Below are 19971 nucleotides of genomic sequence, written 5' to 3'. Positions count from 1 at the left end.
GGCATGTCCTGAAGTCCACCCTACCTTTGAATTACCAGTTATGCTGCTGCTAAGTTGCTTCAGTCGTGTGTCTGACTCTGTGCGACCCCATAGATGGCAGCCCACCAGGCTCCCCCGTCCCTGGGATTCTCCAGGCAAGAACACTGGAGTGGGTTGCCATTTCCTTCTCCAATGTGTGAAAAGTGAAAGTGAAGTCGCTCAATCCTGTCTGACTCTTAGCAACCCCATGGACTGCAGCCCACCAGGCTGCTCCGCCCATGGGATTTTCCAGGCAAGAGTATTGGAGTGGGGTGCCATTGCCTTCTCCATGACCAGTTATAGAAGGTGACAATTCCCCTTTTGGAGCCATCTGAGCTCCTGAGGGACTCTCTTGGGACAGGTCATCATCAGTGTATTCCCTCAATATCAAGTGAAATGGGTTTGAATGACAATAAAGGGTGTAAGAAATGCCATTTTTTTAAAAAATGAAATTTAATCTGCTCCCAGCTCTGATTTGACAGGGAGGTGGGAAATTCCTCTTTTTACCAGCCTCGGTCGCAGGGAAGTCCTGGGTTCTGACACAGTTGAGAATACTGGGGGAGAGCTCTGGTCTTCAGTCTGTCCCTGTCACTTTCAGATGTCCGCCCTCCTGATCTGGATGTGCCCTGGGGTCCTGCCTCCCCCCTCTGAGGTGCCCTCTTCTCTGCAGGCCCAAGGAGGATGTGGGTATGGGATCCCTCTCCTAGACATCCATCCCCTGGCAGTGCACAGCCCCTCCCCTCCCCACCGGCTTGCCCATCCTTTCCCGGGAGCTGCAGCACACTGCGTGGTCTTCACTCAGCCAGCCGGTCCTCAGCCACGCACCTGCAGCCCAGGCCGGGGTCTGAGGACCAGGGGAATCAATCCGTTCCTGTCCAGGCCCTGGGCCAGGGCGCCTGCCCAGCAGCTCCAATCTCATTCCTTCGGTGAGCCTGGGGGAAGGCTGGGCCTTACTCTAAAGGCCTCCAGGCCTAGCTTTGGGTCCCAGGGCTTGGGGCAGTTCACTTCACCTTTCTGAGCACCTGTGGTCTCACCAGCAGAAAGGGCATGGGGGACAGTTCCCAATTCCCTGGCCAATTCCCCCCATCCTCTGAGGTTTAGGAGATCAGGCGCCAGAAGGGCCAGTTGGTAGTGACTCAGTATCCTGGCCACTTCTAATTGCATCCGCACAACCACATACTCAGTCTTGGGGGTTCCTGGATTAGGCCACCTAATCCGGGCAGAGAACGGAGATTCCATGGTTCCACGCGCACTGCGGGCTCCGGGAAGTCGGGCCCGGGTCGGGGGAATGCCTACCGCTCGGCCGTAGGGAAGGGCAAGGATCTGGACCAGGGTGGCCATGTTTAGCACATTAGATACAAGACACCCCAATAAAGCTGAATTCCAGCGGATACTTTCTTAGCATGTTTGTCCCACGCAATAACTGCGCGTCCCGCCTTTTATTTGGCAACCCTGCTCTGGGCGGGCGGAGACGGGCGGAGCGGGGCAGGGGGCATGGCCCCGCGGTCTTCATTCGGGCTAGGGTCTCAGGGTCCGGGGTAGGGGCGAGGGGAGGCCGCGCAGCTCAGGCGGCCCCCAGGCGGCGCGCGGGCCCGCATCCTGGCTGCTGCGCCCTCAGCCAGCGCTCGTGGCTCCGCTCCAGCTCCAGCCTGCGCTGCGCCTCCAGCTGCGCCTGCGGGAGGGCGGGCGGTGGAGGTCGGCGCGAGGCGCTCCCCCGCAGCCGGACGCGGCTTCCCTGCGCGCCCCCCGACCCGCACCTCGCGTCCCCGCCCACCGCGCGGCGCGCCCTCGCGGCCGCTCCCTGGCTCACCCGCTGCTTGGGGCGCACGGCCCGCGGCGCCGGCACGTGCCCCGGGGCCGCCCGCGCGCGCCGCTCGGCCGCCTTCTCCTGGATCCGGCGCTGCAGCTCGAGCACACGCTCGTCTTGGGAGGGCGCTCCGGCAGCCGCCCACCGCGCCTTCTTCTCCTCCCACCTGGGCGGGCGGAGGGGCCGGCTTAGGAGGGCCTCGCCGCGGTGGACCAGAGAGGTTTAGGTGCCAGGGGAGAGTGCCCTCACACCCTCGGGGAACCGCTCCGGGAGGGTTCTCCCCGGGGCCTCTTGCCTTTTTGCTCCTTGTATTTCACAGTCGTAAGAGTATTCCACAGGTTTGCCTATGCACATTTTCGGGGATGAGAAAAGCCACCGCCCTTTCATCTTACCCTGCCTTCCCCGCTCTTGCCTAGCGATTACTGATGCTAATGTCTCGCTGTCTGTGCAGATCTTTCCATACCAGGCCCCATGGGGCCCGAAAAGTCACCACCACCACCACTACTACTACTAAGTCGCTTCAGTCGTGTCCGATTCTATGCGACCCCAGAGACAGCAGCCCACCAGGCTCCCCCGTCCCTGGGATTCTCTAGGCAAGAACACTGGAGTAGGTTGCCATTTCCTTCTCCAATGCATGAAAGTGAAAAGTGAAAGTGAAGTCACTCAGTCGTGTCCGACTCTTAGCGACCCCATGAACTGCAGCCCACCAGGCTCCTCTGTCCATGGGATTTTCCAGGCAAGAGCACTGGAGTGGGGCGCCATTGCCTTCTCCGAAAGTCAGCACAGTGTTCCCAAAACAAAAAGGGTGTGTGTGTGTCCATCGCTTTCCATTGAAAGAGATGTTTGACAACCAGATGCTACGTGTGACCCCACCTCCCCCACCACCCCCCCCCGACCCCCAAGTCCTAGTTTAAAAAGATAAAAGTTATAGTACTCAATCTTTCCAAGCTGTAGTGAACAGTTTTGGGATCCTTGGAGAGAGGTGACCAGGGACAGGGTATTGAGATGGTGCTGGGAGTCTCTGCTCATTTCTAGCTGTGTCACTGTGCTGTGGTTATGTAGGGCTGTTTTTTCTCATTAGATTCACACCAGAGCGTTTACGAGTACAGTGTCCAAAACCTGCATGGGCTTCCCTGGTGGCTCAGCTGGTAAAGAATCCGCCTGCAGTGCAGGAGACCCCGACTCGATTCTTGGGCTGGGAAGATTCCCCTGGAGAAGGGATAGGCTACCCACTCCAGTATTCATGGGCTTCCCTGGTAGCTCAGACGGTAAAGAATCCGCCTACAATGCAGGAGACCTGGGTTCGATCCCTGGGTTGGGAAGATCCCCTGGAAAAGGGAAAGGCTGCCCACTCCAGTATTCTGGCCTGGAGAATTCCGTGGACAGAGGAGTCTACAGTCCAGTCGCAAAGAGTCAGACACGGCTGAGTGACTAAGCAAGCACTTCCTAACTTCTGCCATTAAGTAGCTGGCTTGCTATTAATGGATGAAGCACAGGGCTAAAGGGTGTGGCCGGGCTCATCTGAGCCGTCACCACAGGCTTTTTTTTCCACCCTTTCAGAAGGCCTGAGACTTGTCTAAGAAAACAGTTGGGTGGGGGGAAGAGATTGCAAGGGAACTGACTGGAGGGTGATGGATTGCTTGGGTGGGGGGAAGGCAGGCTCCCTGCTCCTTGCCCGCCCAGGGTGCCCGGCCTGGGGTCGCCCGTACCCACCTCAGGGCTGCAGACCTCCCCATGGCGGCGCGGCAGAGCGCCACCTGTTCCACCGTGTCCCGCAGCTCCTGGCTCTTGGCGCGCTTGCCCTGGATGATCTGGTCTCGCCGCTCCTCCTCCTGGCGACGACGGGTCTCCTTAAGCAGGGCCAGCCGCTCACGCAACTCCACGACCGACATCTCCCCCTCCAGGCCGTGGCCGGGGATCTGCAAGAGGACCGGGGTAGGGAGAGGCCCCAGGTCGGGAGCCAGGTCCGACCCTTCCCGGCTGGCCCCGGCCCCTGGCTTTCCCCCTGCACCGGCTTCATTGTCCTTCCTGAAGGCCACAGGCCCGGCCCCGTGCCCAGGCGGCCTCCCGTCCTCTCGGTACTGTTTGTATGGCAATGTCCACCATCCGGCTTCTCCCGCCTGGGCCCCCTCCGCATCCCTGCCTGCGCGGGGACACCTCAGCTGGGGGCCTGGTGGGGCCCCCATGGTACTCAGCCCTGTCTCCCCAGCCGGGACCTGGGGGTCCAGGCAGAGAGCCTGTCGGACTCTGCACAGCCCAGGACCAGGCCTACCCACCCAGGCCCATCCCCGCGTGCCAGCCTGGCCTCTTGCGCTGCTTCCCACACTGGCCCCCGGGGGCTGCAGCCTGTCCAGCACCCCTGCCATCCCTCCAGCGCACCTGCCACGCGGGCCTCGTGGGTCCCAGCAGCTCCCTCAACACGCAAGTCCGTGAAGCTGCCTGGCTGGCCCCCCGGGGTGCCAGAGGCCTCCCTGGACCGGGTCCTCCAGCACAGCGCACAGGAGGCAGCTGGGCGTGAGTGGCCGGGTGGACCCCAGCTGGGGTCCAGACCACCTTCGGCTTTGGTGGGAATTGTGGGTGCACCCTCCGCAGGACGCCAGGCCCAGGAAGACGCGGGGAAGCTCCCCTGCTGGAGGGCGCTGGACGGGCACAGGCCCTGGGCGGCGGCCTCACCTGGGTCAGGTCCACCAGCTTGCCCCTGCGCGTGGGCTGAAACTCCAGGGCTCGCAGCTGGGAGACGAGGGTGCAGCGCCGCCTCTGCTCCTCCTTGGCCGCCTCCGCGCTGCGCTGCAGCAGCTCTCGGTTCTCCTCTGTCACCTCCTGAGCTGGGGGCCGAGTGGGGCGCTGAGAGGCTCGGAGAGCAGCCGGCCAGCCCCGGGGGCGGGGTTAGCTTCTGGGAGGGCACGGCAACCCCCCATGCCCCGACCCCCTACCTATCCGCCGGCGGCCCTTCCGGAGCTCAGTCTGTGCCACCCTGACGTTCTTCTGTGTCTCCATCACCTGCTCCACCAGCTCCTTCATGGACTTTTCCTCCTGGAGGCGCCTCTCCGTGCACCGCTGCATCAGCTCAGCTGTCTGGACACAACCAGCCGCCATCAGAGCCGCCCGGTCTGGCCCCTGAGCTGCTGAGGTTGGCCCTGAATCACCCGGGAACCTGGGTTTAGGCTCGCCAGTGTCTCGGGGGTCGGGCCTGCGGGGAAGTCCCACCTCACGCCCCTCCTGGCCTCTGCAATGGGGGTGAGCCCAGAACCAGGCAGCCACGACCCCGGATCTGACAGGGTCGCCGAAGAGGGCGGCCAACAGAGCCCAGGGGAGACCGGGTCAGGGCCCCTGGTCTGCCCTGAAGCCCACCCACTGCTGACTCCGGCTGAGAGAGGAGGACCCTCCTTGCTTTGCAGCCACGTGGGGCCAGCTGTCCAGATTCTGCCCACGTCTGTGCACAGGCCAGGCCGGCCCCAGGGGAGCCCCAGGCACGACCTGACGGTCCTCCCACACCCCTCTTTCTCCTGGAGCCTCTGAAACGCACGGCCCTGACCACAGGGCGTGCTGCCGCCACTGAGAAGCACGTCACAGGCCTGCGTCCTGGCTCCCCTCTTCTGCTCTGCGCCAGGGGTTCCAGCCTCACCCACGTGTTCACTGGGATTGCAGTTGGCTTACTCTCGTGGCTGTTTCAGGGAACATATCACAACTCTTTGATCCATTCCACCATCAAGACACATTCAGGTTGTTTCCCGTTTGGCGCTATTGTGAACAATTCAGAATATTATTTTCAGTCTTCAAGATACTACAAAGTGGACTTCCCTGGTGATCCAGTGGTTAAGAATCTGCCTGACAATGCAAAGCTGAGCGCTGAAGAATTGATGCTTTTGAACTGTGGTGCTGGAGAAGACTCTTGAGAGTCCCTTGAACTGCACGGAGATCCAACCAGTCCATCCTAAAGGAAATCAGTCCTGAATGTTCACTGGAAGGACTGATGCTGAAGCTTAAACTCCAATACTTTGGCCGCCTGATGCAAAGAACTGACTCATTTGAAAAGACTCTGATGTTGGGAAAGATTGAAGGCAGGAGGAGAAGGGGACGAGAGGATGAGATGGTTAGATGGCATCACTGACTCAGTGGACATGAGTTTGGGTAAGCTCTGGGAGCTGGTGATGGACAGGAAGGCCTGGCATGCTGCAGTCCGTGGGGTCGCAGAGAGTCGGCACAACTGAGCGACTGAACTGGACTGACAGTACAGGGGACACAGGTTCGACCTCTGGTCTAGGAAGATGCCGTGTGCTGCGGGACAGCCAAGCCCATGTGCCGCAACTACTGTAGCCTGTGAGCTCCAGGGCCCAGGCTCGGCGAGAAGCAAAGCCGCTGCTCACCACAGCTAGAGAAAGCCTGTGCAGCAACGAACACACAGTGCAGCCACAAAACACATAGAAAATTATTTAAAGACTCTCCATTTAAAAAAGAAAAAAACGATGCCACAAAGGACAGAGTGGGATGTATACCTCCCGTCACTGCCCAGCGCCCGCCAGGGGCCCTGGACTGCCAACCCCAGAGGTCTTGGCCGCTGAGGGTTCATTTCAGACCACATGGCACGTGGAGGGTCCGCCTGTGGTGGTGGCGGGGACTCCAGGCACACTGGGCAGGAAGGAAGCCTTGGTGAAGCACTCTGCCAGCACATATAAACTGGCTCGTGGCCACCCCTCTCCATGCAAGTTTATCCCAGGTTCTAAGAAAAGGAACCAGGGTCCTTGGAGAGATGGCCACTTTACGGCTGAGGAGGAGAAGGTACGCGATGAGCCTGGAGCATTTTATGGCATTGTAAAGGAAGGGGGAGCCTCCCGGGTGGCTCAGCAGTAACAAACCCGCCTGCAGTACAGGAGACATGGGTTCAATCCCTGGGTCAGGAAGATCCCCTGGAGGAGAGCATGGCAACCCATTCCAGTGTTCTGGGATATCCCACCGACAGAGGAGCCTGGCAGGCCACAGTCCTTACCAACTAAGCAACAACTAAAATGATGTGCGTGCTAACTCGCTCAGTTGGTCTGACCCTGCAGCTCTATGGACTGTTTGTTTCAAAGAGTAAAAATGAACTTCCCTGGTGGCTCAGACGGAAAAGCATCTGCCTACAATGCGGGAGACGTGGGTTCAATCCCTGGGTCGGGAAGATCCCCTGGAGAAGGGAATGGCAACCCACTCCAGTATTCCTGGCTGGAGAATCCCACGGACAGAGGAGCCTGGTGGGCTACAGTCCATGGGTCACAAAGAGCTGGGACACAATTGAGCAACTTCACTTTCTTTGGAAACTTTGTCATAAGTTCGAGAAATGCTTTGGTGGAAATACAAGGTGAAAAAAAAAGCAGGCTCCCAGAACATGGAGGAGTCCTACCTCAGGTAAGCAGCCTCTTGGCAAAGAAAGATGCCTGGTCTCTGGGCACTGAGCTTGTCGGCAGCACAGAGAGGGCTGGGGGCCTCACCCCTGGCTCCCAGCTCCGTGTAAGCCTCCTGGAGCCCAGGAGGCCCGCAGCCATGGAGGAGGCCCAGTGAGGGAGGGAGGGAGGTAGGGAGTCCGGGATTGTAGTTCTGCCGCTGCCCCAACCAGCGGGGTGACCCGGGCAGAGCGCCCTGCCCCGCCCCCGAGTCTCTGCTGCTGACTGGAGTGGCGGTGTCGCTTCCCCAGCCGCTCCCCGGCCGCCATCAGCCGTGGCCTTAACGTCAGCCCAGCATCGCCATTCGGAGAAGAGGGTGGAGTGCTCGAAGAAAGAGGGGAGGCCAGAAAGCCAAACGGGTGGGCGGGCAGAGGGGCTGCGGCCTGGCTGTCCGGGCCGGCCTGTGGGAGGCGGGCAGGGGTCACCAGGGTGCCCGGAGCCCCGGGGCCGGCTCTCAGCTCTGTCTGCTCGGACATAGCCCTTGGGCCCTTGGTCTGGCCCGGAGTCCACTCAGGGGCCAGCCTGGCCTCGCGCCTCCGTGGGCTTCCTCTGGGCTCTGCACGCCTCCCGCCTCTACAGCCAGCACCACCCTGCCCCAAGGAAGGGCCTTCAGCTGGAAATTCAAGGGAACAAGGACCCGCCCAACAGCACCAAATAGAAAAATGCCCCAAGGGCCGCCTAAGGGAACAATCCACCCAACGCTTCCGTGAATCGGGCTCTGGGAACGGGCGCCCGTGACAACCAGAGTGGGAAGGGTCCTTCACCCCGTGGTTTTGTGTACCGGTCTTCTGGATTAAGTTCACTGTGACAACAGATTTAAAAAGGTAATTATGTGAATTTCATCCATTTTTCCCCCCAATATAGTTACTTATTTCTATGGTTCATCAAATTATTTTTAAAAGGGGATAAAATTGGGAATTCCCTGGCTCTCCAGTGGTTAAAACTCTGCGCTTCCACTGCAGGGGGCACAGGTTCAATCCCTGGTCGAGGAACTAAGATCCCACAAGCTGAGCAGTGCAGCCAAAAAGAGAAGGGGGGAGATAAAATTTAGTGAAGACAGTATACTCATATTGTTTAACATTTTGAGACAGTGACAGAGCTACACTCAGGACTTTGCAATTGTGTCCTTTTCGGCCCCATTGCTAGAGTGCCTTAATACTGGTGACCAGGAAAAAATCAGAAAAGGCCCCTGGCCCCCAGCTATGGAAATCAACCCTGGGCTCTGTGAGGAGGCCCCGGGGCTCAGGAGAATAACTGAACATGTGTCTGAAGAAGAGGAAATTCAGATGGGCCCCAAACATCCTGCCCCTCAAAAGAAAGGACGTCCCGTGGCTCTAGATGGGCAGAGAGGACAGGGGAGGCTGGGTAGGGAGGGCAGGCTCTGCGGGCCGGGCCGTGGCTACGGAGCCTCCGGCGATACACAGTCCCATTAAGACCCAGTGGTTAAGACTCGGCACTTCTACTGCAGGGGCTTGGGTTCAATCCCTGGTCGAGGAACTATGATCCCATATTGTGCATGGTGCAGGAAAAATAAATAAATAAAGAACGCTCGATTTAAAAACTTAGGAAAAAAAACAACTAAAATAATAGTTAAAAACAAGACAAAGGCTGTAAAAGTCACCAGTCCCGCATGAACGGAAAAAATGCAGGAAAAAATGCAATTTTCTCTTCAAATGTTCCTGTGCAAGTTGCTCAGTCACGTCCGACTCTTTGCAACCCCATGGATTATACAATCCATGGGATTCTCCAGGCTGGAATACTAGAGTAGGCAGCCTTTCTCTTCTCCAGGGGATCGTCCCAACCCAAGGATCGGACCCAGGTCTCCCACATTGCAGGTGGATCCGTTACCAGCTGAGCCACGTCTAATCTGTTGGTTTGCTCGTAAAACACAGTTGTCATCTAAAACGCCTGTAGCTGGATGTCCCAGGAGGGGAGAGACGCCTCAGGACCCGCTCAGTGTGGGGCAGTCAGGGTCAGCTTCGCTCTGGGGGACACGGCTCGCGGCTCAGGATGCTGCCCTAGTTACGCGGACAGTCGGTGGGCGAGGTGCAGGGTGGCGGGAAGCCAGAGTATTCTGTGCCCGCTTCCCAAGAGCAGCCCGGCTCCTGGAACACGGAAGGAGCCCCGAGGAGGAGGAGTGAGGAGCCCCGAGGAGTTAGGAGCGAGCCTGCAGGGGTGGGGCTGCTTTCCTTCCAGGAGGAGCTGCTCCCCCCGGCACCTCAGATGGGTCGCCTGGATACAGTCTCGTCCCCAGCAAGGCTGCTCATCAGGCCGCAGCTTCTAGTCCAAGCCCCGGCGTCCAGCGCCCACCCCTCTGATGGGGTCTCTGCCCCTCCAGGTGGCTCCCCCAGGCTCCTCTCGGGGTCTCTGGTCAAGGCAAATGTGCGGCTGCTCAACTACAGCCCACTTTTGCCCTCTGCCCCCACCCCCCGCTTCCGGACGTTTCCGCGTGAGTCCCAGGGACTCTCAAACTCCAGGGAGACTGCACGGGACTCATCCCAGGAAGGCACGGATGGGTTAGCATTAAGAAATCCCTCATACAATTCACCACACGCACAGAGGTTGGGAGGAAAAGTGGATTCTCTCCACAGAGGCTGCAAAAGCCTTTATGAGAATCGGCACCTGGAACTTCCACATCTGGGAAGACGGCGGGGGGTGGGGGGGCACTTTTCCCTACTCCTCCTACTCGGCACAGCTAAAACCCCCGAATATAATCAAACATACAGGGCTTCCCTGGTGCTCCAACGGCTAAGGCTCCGTGATGCCAGTGCGGGGGGCGGGGGAACCCGGGTTCAATCCCTGTCAGGGAAGTAGATCGCACACGCCAGGCTCCGTGCTTCCAATGTGGGAGGGGCCCGGGTTTGATCCCTGTCAGGGAAGTAGATCGCACACGCCAGGCTCTGTGGTTCCAATGCTGGGGGGGGCCCGGGTTCCACCCCTGGTCAGGGAACTAGATCACACACGCCACAGCTAGGCCTTCCCTGGTGGCCCAGAGAGAAAGAATTCACCTGCTGACGTGGGCAACGGCATGAGCTGGATCCCTGGGTCGGGAAGCTCCCCTGGGGAAGGGAATGGCCACCCACCCCGGTATTCTTGCCTGGGAAATCGCGTGGACAGAGGAGCCTGGCGGGATATAGTTCCACGGAGTCACAGAAGAGTCAGCTGAGAATACTGCAACTAAGACCTGGCCCGGCCAGATGAATAAATATTAAAAAAAAATACGTAAGAAGACTGTGAGCAGTGGAGGGGAGGGGGCCGGCTGGCAAGGCCTGCGGGGCCGGAGGAATGGTGCGGTGCTGGGCCCCCGGTCTCCTTTGTACCTTGTGTGTTCCAGGCTGGGGGCTGAAGGCCCCCAGAATGCCACAGGCACAGATGAAAAGCATGACCAAAGCCGGCTCTCTCCAACGAGTGTCAGCTGCTCAGCTGTCTCTTTGTGACCCCATGGACTGAAGCCCACCAGGCTCCTCTGTCTATGAGATTTCCCAGGCAAGAATACTGGAGTGAGTTGTTATTCCCTTCTCCCAGGGATCTTCTCCACCCAGGGATTGAACCTGGGTCTCCCTCACTACAGGCAGATTCTTTACCAGCTGAGCCACCGGGGAAGCCAGGAGCCACCCAGAGAGACAGAAGACAGTGCAACACGACCTGTGACATCACAGACAAAACCTGGGCAAAGGCTGAGTGGGCGTGGACTTCCTCAAGCCATGGGAGATGGAGCACATGAATCTGAGCAGGGGCCTGCCCCAGGGGTCCAGTGTGCCAGAGGAGAGCTGGCAGCAAGCTCAGCAACCTGGCATCCACCCCCACCTGTGGGAACAAGGGTCCCTTCACCCCCACCCACCAGGGTGGCATCAGAGGAAGCTGAGTGCCAAGTGAGGGCTTTCCCCTCACGCTTGCCACATGACAGCGAGGGCCACGTGGGGGCAATGATGAGGTGCCCTGCCACTCCCGGTCAGGCAGCTGTCGGTGGAGGACTAGCGGAGCCCTTGCCCTCACGAGTAGCCCCTCTCGGGGGTCAGCAGAGGCACGTGGGGAAAGTGGGCTGATAAGCCTGCCTGGCAGTAACGTCGTGGTGCCTCCCTTCCCCTGCCAGAGCAGCGTCAGAGAGGGGCAGCTCAGACAGAAGGCTTAAATGCAACCCAGAAGCTTGGAACATAATACCCAGAATGTCCGGGTTTCAACCGGTTATCACACCACAAGCCAGGATGGTGTCCAACAGAATGAAGACGCAATCAGTAGACGCCAGCACTGAGGTCACAGAGCTGTTAGATCTGACCGTGGTTTTTAAAGAAGCCATCATTAAAATGCTTCAACAAGGCATTATGAAAGACATGATCTCAACAAATTTAAGATAAATAGCACAGAGCATGTTCAACAACCACGATGGAATCAACCAGAAATCAATAATGAAAAAGAACAAATGCTTGGAAACTAAACAACATACTCCTAAATAATCCATGGGGCAAAGAGGTATTTTCAAGTGAAGTGAAAAAGGACACTGAACTGAATGAAAATGAAATACAACATACCAAAATTTGTGGACACAGCCAAAGCAACAAATAAACGGAGACGTACAACACCGAGCACTTAAAACAGAAAAGCAGCGGAGTCTCGCGTCGGTAATCCAACTCCGATCCCAAGAACCTGGGAAGAGAACAGAATAAACGCAAAGCAAGCAGAAGGAAGGAAATAATAAAGAGCAGAAGTCAACAACATTGAAAACAGTAGAGAAAAATAAATGAAACAAGAAGCTAGTTCTTTGAAAAGATCAATGGAATTGACAAATCTCTAGCAATCCTTACAGAAAAAATGAAAAAACATAAAATCATCAATATCAAGAGTGGAATGCTTTAGACCCTACAGACATTAAAAAGGACAGTAACAGAATCTTAAAAACAACTCTTACGTTCATAAATTTGGCAACTCAGTGAAATGGACAATTTCTCAAAAAACAGAAACTGGTACAACTTACCCAAAACGAAACAGATCATCTGAATCACTCTCTAACTTGTAAGAGAGTTGAATTTGTGATTTAGAAACGTCCAAAAAAGAAAACCTCAAACCCAGATGATTTCACTGGAGAATCCGACCATGTGTTGAAAGAATGAATATCAATTTGACACAATCTTTCCTAGAAAATGAGAGGAGAAAATACTTCCAAATTCATTTTATGAAGTTAGAATTACCCTGATAACCAAAATCAGACAAATGACATTACAAAGAAGAAAACTATAGATTAACACTTCTTATGAAACCACATCTAAGAACAACTCTAAGAAAATCAAAATAGTACCAAATAGAATTCAACATACATAAAAAAGAATTATACAAACACCACAATCAAGTGGGGTGTATTCTTAGAATGCAAAGCTGGTTCAACATTTGAAAATCCGTCGATGGAATCCACCATATTAACAGGCTAAAGATGATCAGACGACTGTATCCACTGATCCAGAGAACCATCGGGCAAAATTTCCTGATCAAAAACTTTCAGAAAACCAGGAACTGAAGGGAATTTAGTCGACTTGATAAAGTGCACATCTACGAAAAACCCGACATCTAACATTATACTGAACAGTGAAAGACTGATTTCCCCCAAGATGGTGAACCAGCCAGTGCAACAGGCAAGAGGAGGAAATGAACGGGATGCAGATGGGAAAGGAAGGGATAGAAGACGACAGCCGCGTCACAGAGAGAAGCTCAGGGAACCTATGACAAACGGTCTTGTTTGTCCGAGAAAACTAGTCAGGGAGTTTGGCGAGGCCACAGGACGCAGGAATGACACGCAAGGCCAGCTGTGTTTTGCAGACGGGCATTCACTGCGTGGACACCAAAACTGAACTTAATACTGCCATCCACAACCACTGGAAAATCACGGAGAGACACTTAGGTGCAGTCTCACACACGTCTACAGGACTTACACACAGAAACCCAACAACCAGATGAAAGAAACGAAAGACTGAAGCAAGTGGAGACATCCTGCATCCAGGGACGGGAAGACGACACTGGACGGCATCTGCTGGATTCGGCTCTGACACCATGTGCGAGAACAAGCTTCAAGCGGATACAGACCCAGGTTTAAAAATGAAGCCACACAGACGCTAGAAGAGACTGTGGCTGAATCCTTCCGTACCAGGTGCACGGGAAACCCTCCTCACTATTCCAAATCCAGATACAACGAAGGAGAAGACTCGTAAGTTTGATGACACGAAAACACGCGTGCACGGCCAGAACACAGCATTCAGGTGAAGCCGAATGAGAAACCGGGACACGATACCTGTAAGAAGACATTATGATTAAAGGCTTACTTCGTTAACAGGCAAGTGAAAGTCGCTCAGACGTGTCCAACTCTTTGCGACCCCACAGATATACAGTCCATGGAATTCTCCAGGCCAGAATACTGGAGTGGGTAGCCGTTCCCTTCTCCAAGGGATCTTCCCAACCCAGGGATCAAACCCAGGTCTCCCACATTGCAGGCGGATTCTTTACCAGCTGAGCCACCAGGGAAGCTCAAGAATATTGGAGTGGGTAGCCTATCTCCAGGGAATCTTCCCAACCCAGGAACTGAACCGGGGTCTCTTGCATTGAGGCGGATTCTTTACCAGCTCAGCTACATAAAGTCAACGAAATGAAACTTAAAAGCTCACAGAAAATGAACATGGTCAACTAATCTTTGACCAAGGCACCAAGAAAATTCAGTGGGGAAAGGACAGTCTCTTTTGTAAATATTGTTGAAAGAGCCAGATTTATGCCAACAGTGAGACTGAACCTCTGCCTTAACCACACACAAGAATCAACTCAGAATGGATCAAAGGCTTAAATGTAAGGCCTGAAGCCATAAATGGGCTTCCCCGGCGGCTCAGACGGTAAAGACTCTGCCTGCAATGCAGGAGACCGGGTTCGATCCCTGGGTCAGGAAGATCCCTGGAGGAGGGTATGGCAACCCACTCCAGTATTCCTGCCTGGAGAATATCATGGACAGAGAAGCCTGGGGGTGCATATCCATGTGGTTGCAGAGTCAGACACAACTGAGCAACTTTCAGCTTCACTTTTTGGGCTTCCCAGATGGCACCAGTGGTAAAAAATCCACCTGCCAATGCAGGAGGCTTTAAGAGACGTGGGTTTAGTCCCTGGGTCAGGAAGATCCCCTGGAGAAGGAAATGGCAACTCCCTCCAGTGTTCTTGCCTGGAAAATTCCATGGACAGAGGATCCTGATGGACCACAGTCTATGGGATCGCAAAAAGTCAGACATGACTGAGCATTCACACACATGGAATGGGAGACAATACTTGCAAATCATACATTCAATACGACTAGACATCTCTTCAAGAAAATTAGAGATACCAAGGTACATTTCCTGCAAAGATGGGCACAATAAAGGACAGAAATGGTGTGCACCTAACAGAAGCAGAAGATATTAAGAAGAGGTGGCAAGAATACGCAGAAGAACTGTACAGAAAAGATCTTAATGACCCAGATAACCATGGTGGTGTTATCACCTAGAGCCAGACATCCTGAAGTCCAAAGTCAAGTGGGCTTAGGAAACATCACTACAAACAAAGCTACTGGAGGTGATGGAACACCAGCTAAGCTATTTCAAATCCTAAAAGATGATGCTGTGAAAGTGCTGCGCTCAAAATGCCAGCAAATTTGCAAAATTCAGCAGTGGCCATAGGACTGAAAAAGGTCAGTTTTCATTTCTATCCCAAAGAAGGGTTATGCCAAAGAATGTTCAAACTACTGCACAATTGCACTCATCTCACACGGTAGCAAAGTGATGCTCAAAATTCTCCAGGCTAGGCTTCAAGAGTATGTGAACTGAGAACTTCCAGATGTTCAAGCTGGATTTAGAAAAGGCAGAGGAACCAGAGATCAAATTGCCAACATCCGCTGGATCATAGAAAAAGCAAGAGAATTCCAGAAAAATATCTACTTCTGCTTCATTGATTATGCCAAAGCCTTTGATTGTGTAGATTACAACAAACTGTGGGAAATCTTGAAGACATGGGAATACCAGACGACCTGACCTGCCTCCTGAGAAATCTGTATGCAGGTCAAGAAGCAACAGTTAGAACTGGACATGGAACAACAGACATTTTAAAATTGGGAAAGGAGTACATGAAGGCTGTATACGGTCACCCTGCTTATTTAACTTATATGCAGAGCATATTATGCAAAATGCTGGGCTGGATGAAGCACAAGCTGGAATCAAGATTGCCAGGAGAAATATCAATCACCTCAGATATGCAGATGACACCACCCTTATGGCAGAAAGCGAAGAGGAACTAAAGAACCTCTTGATGAAAATGCAAGAGGAGAGTGAAAAAGTTGGCTTAAAACTCAACATTCAGAAAACGAAGATCATGGCATCCAGTCTCATCACTTCATGGCAAACAGATGGAGAAACAATGGAAACAGTGACAGATTTCATTTTCTTGGGCTCCAAAATCACTGCAGATGCAGCCATGAAATTAAAAGATGTTTGCTCCTTGGAAGAAAAGCTATGACAAACCTAGATAGCATATTAAAAAGCAGAGACATTACTTTGTCGACAAAGGTCCGTCTAATAAAAGCTATGGTTTTTTCAATAATCATGTATGGATGTGAAAGTTGGACCATAGAGAAAGCTGATTGCTGAAGAATTGATGATTTTGAACTGTGGTGTTGGAGAAGACTCAAGAGTCCCTTGGACTGCAAGGAGATCCAACCAGTCCATCCTAAAGGAGATCAGTCCTGAATATTCACTGGAAGCTCCAATCTTTTGGCCACCTGATGCGAAGAACTGACTCATTGGAAAAGACCCCGATGCTGGGAAAGATGGAAGGCAGGCGGAGAAGGGGACGACAGAGGATGAGATGGATGGATGGCATCACCGATCCGATGGACACGAGCTGGAGCAGATTCTGGGAGACAGTGAAGCACAGTGAAGCCTGCGTGCTGCCGTCCGAGGGTCACAAAGAGTTGCACGCGACTGTGGAACTGAACAACGTGAAGAACAACACAAGCGTGTCTCGCAGGCGGAGGGACACGTGAGCCTGAGGCGCAGCCGCGACTCAGACCCTAGGGGCACATCCAGCGGGCGTGGGTTCCTGTGCGTCCCTGGCCCTGCAGGTTCCCGCCTCGTCCAGGCTCCCGCCAGGCCCTCGGGACGGGACACCGGCAGGGCACCCCCAGCCAGGCCGTGTCTCCCGCAATGTCCAGAGCATCCTCACTGGAAACGTGGGTGACCCATATACCCTTTTGTGTCTTGTGCAAACACGTTTGCCTCCCTGAAGTTTCCCTCAGTCCTCCAGTCTCCCCTCACATGTAGGTGCGGGGACCAACCGACCCTGCTAGTAGGGGCGGGGGGCAGCCTGGACCCGAAGTGGTGGCCAGTTGGCCCACTGAGGCCCCTCCACCACCGCCCCCCGCCCCGGCCCGGGCCACGCGGGGCCAGTGGACCCGGCCCGGCTCTGTGGGTTTAGGAGGAAACGGCCGGGTCAACAACCGCAGGAGCAGCCCCGGCCGACCCCCACCCCCGGTCACCTCCTCCTTCTTCAGCTCCGCCATCCGCCTCTTCTCCCGCGCCACCTGCTGCCGTGCCAGCACCGCCTCCTCGTGGCTCAGCTTCCCCCGCAGCCGGCGGACCTCGCCCGCAGCCAGCTGCTCCTCCCGGTCCTTCGCCTGCATCCGCCTCTGCCACTCGAGGAACTCGGAGAAGTCCCCGGCCCCGTCCACAAGCCGGTCCACCCTGGGGAGACAGGGCAGCGGGCTCCCGTGAGCCCCGCCTGAAGCCCAAGGTCCACGGGGTGGGGTGGGGGGGCGTGGCCTTCACGGGCATGGCCGCTCTACACCGGACACCTGGCCCCACACCGCCCGCCGACGACCCCCACCCACCAGCCCTGGTCCAGTGTGTGCACCCACCCTCCAGCCGCGTCTCCCGCTTCGTCCCTTCAGCCGCTCGTCCATCCGCTCACCTGTGTCCGTCCGTCCTCCACCCCGCCCCCCCGCGCCCACCCATCTGTCTATCCGCCACCCCTCTGTCCCTCTGTCCCTCTTCTTATCCAGCCGGTCAGACACCCAAGCTCCCCCCACAGCCCAGCTCTCCAGCTGAGAGCAGGGCCTGAAGCCGGGGCGCTCTAGGGGAGGGGGCACCGGAGAGGGCTCCCGGGAGGAGGCGGCCCCTCAGGGAGCTGTGCGCTGGCCGGGTTTCCCTGAGCCTCCACCGGGAGGAGGCGGCCCCTCAGGGAGCTGTGCGCTGGCCGGGTTTCCCTGAGCCTCCACCGGGAGGAGGCGGCCCCTCAGGGAGCTGTGCGCTGGCCGGGTTTCCCTGAGCCTCCACCTCCTCGTCTGTCCATCTCCTCCCCGAGTGGAGACGAGCTTCCTGAGCTGTGGCCATGACTCTAACGCTGGCCTTCTCGAGTCCCTGCGGCTGTTCGGGTGGGACTGTGTCCCCCGCACCCCCCCACCCCCAGACCCTGCAAGGGGTGCCCAAGGCCCTCCCATCCCCACCTCTGCAGCTCCTTCTCCACCTGCCGCTGGTACAAGGCCCCTTCACGCAGGATGGCGGCCGTATTGAGCTTGACCGGGGCGTTGTCATTAGGCTGCGGGAGAGGGTTGGGGCAGGATGTGACGGGGGTGGGGGGCGGCCTCGGAGCAGCCAGCACCCCCCTGCCCCTCTGCCCTCCACACCCGCCCCCTGCCCTGCACTCCCCTCGGCCGAAAGGGCCGGGATGTCCTCAGTGGGACAGGCCCGGAGGCGGACGCGTTGGGAGAACCCCAGGATTCCCGCTCACCGTGTAGAAGGTCAGTTTCTGGGCCTTGAGGATACGAGGCGGGAGCCGGAGCCGAGGCTTCTTCTTGGAGTCCTGCGGGAGTCCAGGCCTGGCACCTGTACCCACGGGTGCCCCCAAATGCACCCCGGGGAGGCCTGGCCCACTCCCCTCTGCCCAGCTCGCCCCATGTGGGGTCCCTGGGCAGGGCCCTGCAGCCGCCCCGGCGGGTAGGGAGGGTTTGGGACCGGGGACCGCAGTTCCCAGTCAGGGCGCTGCAGCCTGCGGGCTCAGGGGCCCTCTCCCTGCTGCCCTGGCGCTGCCCCAGGACGGGCCCAGCTGCTCCCTGCCCAGCCTTCTGCTCTGCTGACCCCATCAGGGTTGGCACGGCGGTCCACGGGACAGCAGCTGGTGAGAGGCAGCCCCCACACAAGCACTCAGCCGTGACACAGGGCACGCTGCTCCCGGGCGGGGTGCCCTCTCCCTGGCCTGCCCCCACTGCCCGGGGGAGGCTCACCTCTGGCCCATCCGCTGTCCAAGCGGGTCCACGGTGGCGGGGGTGTGGGGTGGGGGGACAGGTCAGCCTCTCCCAGGGGGAACGCCGCTCAGTGTCCACCCAGCGCGGGGCCTCCCGGCCCAGCTCCCTGACTTTCTTTATTGACAAACGCATCTTGGAGTTTTTTTCTTACAGAAATGTTAAATGCTCAGTGTGGGAAGACCTGGAAACAGCCGGAGAGGGCCAGGCTGCCCCTGCTGGCCTGGACGGTGTGCGGCCTGCTGTCTCGGCCCCACCCCCCGCCGTGGGCCGGGGCCCCGCACCCCACCCTCCCCGCTGTGGCACAGGGAGGGGCCTGTCTGTGCAGCCCTGCCCAGGACATGAGGGGCGGCGTCACCTGCAGCTGGGGCTCCCCGCGGCTCCTGGGCACCGCGCACCGCAGCTCCTCGAAGTTGGCCTGCAGCAGCAGCTCCTGCACAGGGACAGACGGCTGCAGCCCCGCCAGCCGCCACGCGGTCCCCCGGCCACAGATGCACAGGCCGGCTCGCCACCCCTCCCCTCCCCGCCCGCCGGCACCCCCACGGGGGTCTCCGTTTGCAGCCCACCGACCTCGGCCTTCCAGCGGTTGTATCTCTTGGTCATCTCCAGGAGCCGCTGCTCCTTGGGCGCCTGGTAGGTGCTCCTGGGGACCTGGTGGTGGTGGGGGCAGTGGAAGGGAGACCCGAGGTGCCAAGCCGCACTATGAAAACTAATAAGACTAATAAAAGCCATAAAGACTAATTGATGTCAGTAAGGAAAGGATCTGGGTCAACGAAAAGGAAATTGAGACAGCTGACAGGGGCCAGGGGGTCCATGGAAGGCCTCTCAGGGAAGAGACTGTAAGGAGACCAGACCGGTGGTGGGAGTGGACTGGGAGCCTGAGACCGTCCAGCGCCATCCCTTTACCCTTCACGTATTCCTTAGTTCTGCTGGGGGATGCGATTGGTTCTGGGAAGCTGAGTCCATCACAGGCACTCAGGGTAGAGCCCAAGACCGGTCGGAACACTGCGCTCCCAGTCACGGTCATCAGGTCAAGGGCAGACACGCAACCCCAGTTGGTCTAATCACACTGCCACAGAATTCTTGGCCCTAGGCGTCTCCGCTCACGCCCTGGACAGTGAGTTGTGGGCATGAAGCCTGGATGTTTGGCTACCATGAGGGAAGTCAGCCCAAAGATCAAGCTGACCCTCAGAGGGAACTAGGGGGAAGACAGTCACACAGCAGCAGCTCCAGCACCCTGATCAAACCATGCCTGAAGCCCATCCTAATTCAGCCGTGAGAGTCAACTAGTCCTCTATTGTCTAAGCCAGACTGAGCTCTTTTACCTGGTAATAAGAAGCATCTTGACTGAGAGACGTCAACAACGCAGGGGAGCGGGAGGCAGCAAAATAGGGTCTAGGCAGATGGGATAGACAGGCAGAGACCCCGAGGTGGGGAAA

The 19971-nt window shown here is 56.8% G+C and overlaps 1 protein-coding gene across 5 annotated transcripts in view; it reads right to left on the bottom strand.

Moving 5' to 3' along the window:
- Positions 1-452: 452 nt before the first annotated feature.
- Positions 453-19971, bottom strand: part of CFAP99 (cilia and flagella associated protein 99) — a 39840-nt gene continuing 20321 nt past the window's right edge. For 3 of the 5 annotated variants that reach the window (XM_086404534.1, XM_086404535.1, XM_086404536.1), the window contains 10 exons: positions 19103-19183; positions 18891-18965; positions 18022-18093; positions 17738-17829; positions 16772-16976; positions 4759-4900; positions 4499-4650; positions 3539-3744; positions 1829-1991; positions 453-1690 (listed from right to left, as the gene is read on the bottom strand). In XM_086404534.1, coding sequence (XP_086260660.1) covers positions 1583-1690; positions 1829-1991; positions 3539-3744; positions 4499-4650; positions 4759-4900; positions 16772-16976; positions 17738-17829; positions 18022-18093; positions 18891-18965; positions 19103-19183 — 1296 coding nt within the window. In that variant the 3' untranslated portion in view covers positions 453-1582. Of the gene's footprint in view, positions 1691-1828; positions 1992-3538; positions 3745-4498; positions 4651-4758; positions 13523-16771; positions 16977-17737; positions 17830-18021; positions 18094-18890; positions 18966-19102; positions 19184-19971 lie in introns of those variants that run through there. The other 2 variants (XR_015165070.1, XM_086404537.1) reach the window with 2 other exon arrangements.

This window comes from Bos grunniens, chromosome 6, assembly GCF_055505025.1.
Source record: "Bos grunniens cultivar Pamir isolate PY7600 chromosome 6, Bosgru_T2T1.0, whole genome shotgun sequence".
NCBI classification, from domain to species: Eukaryota; Metazoa; Chordata; class Mammalia; order Artiodactyla; family Bovidae; genus Bos; species Bos grunniens.
Note: the sequence above shows the minus strand (reverse complement) of the source record. Positions and strands in the feature narration are given on the sequence as shown.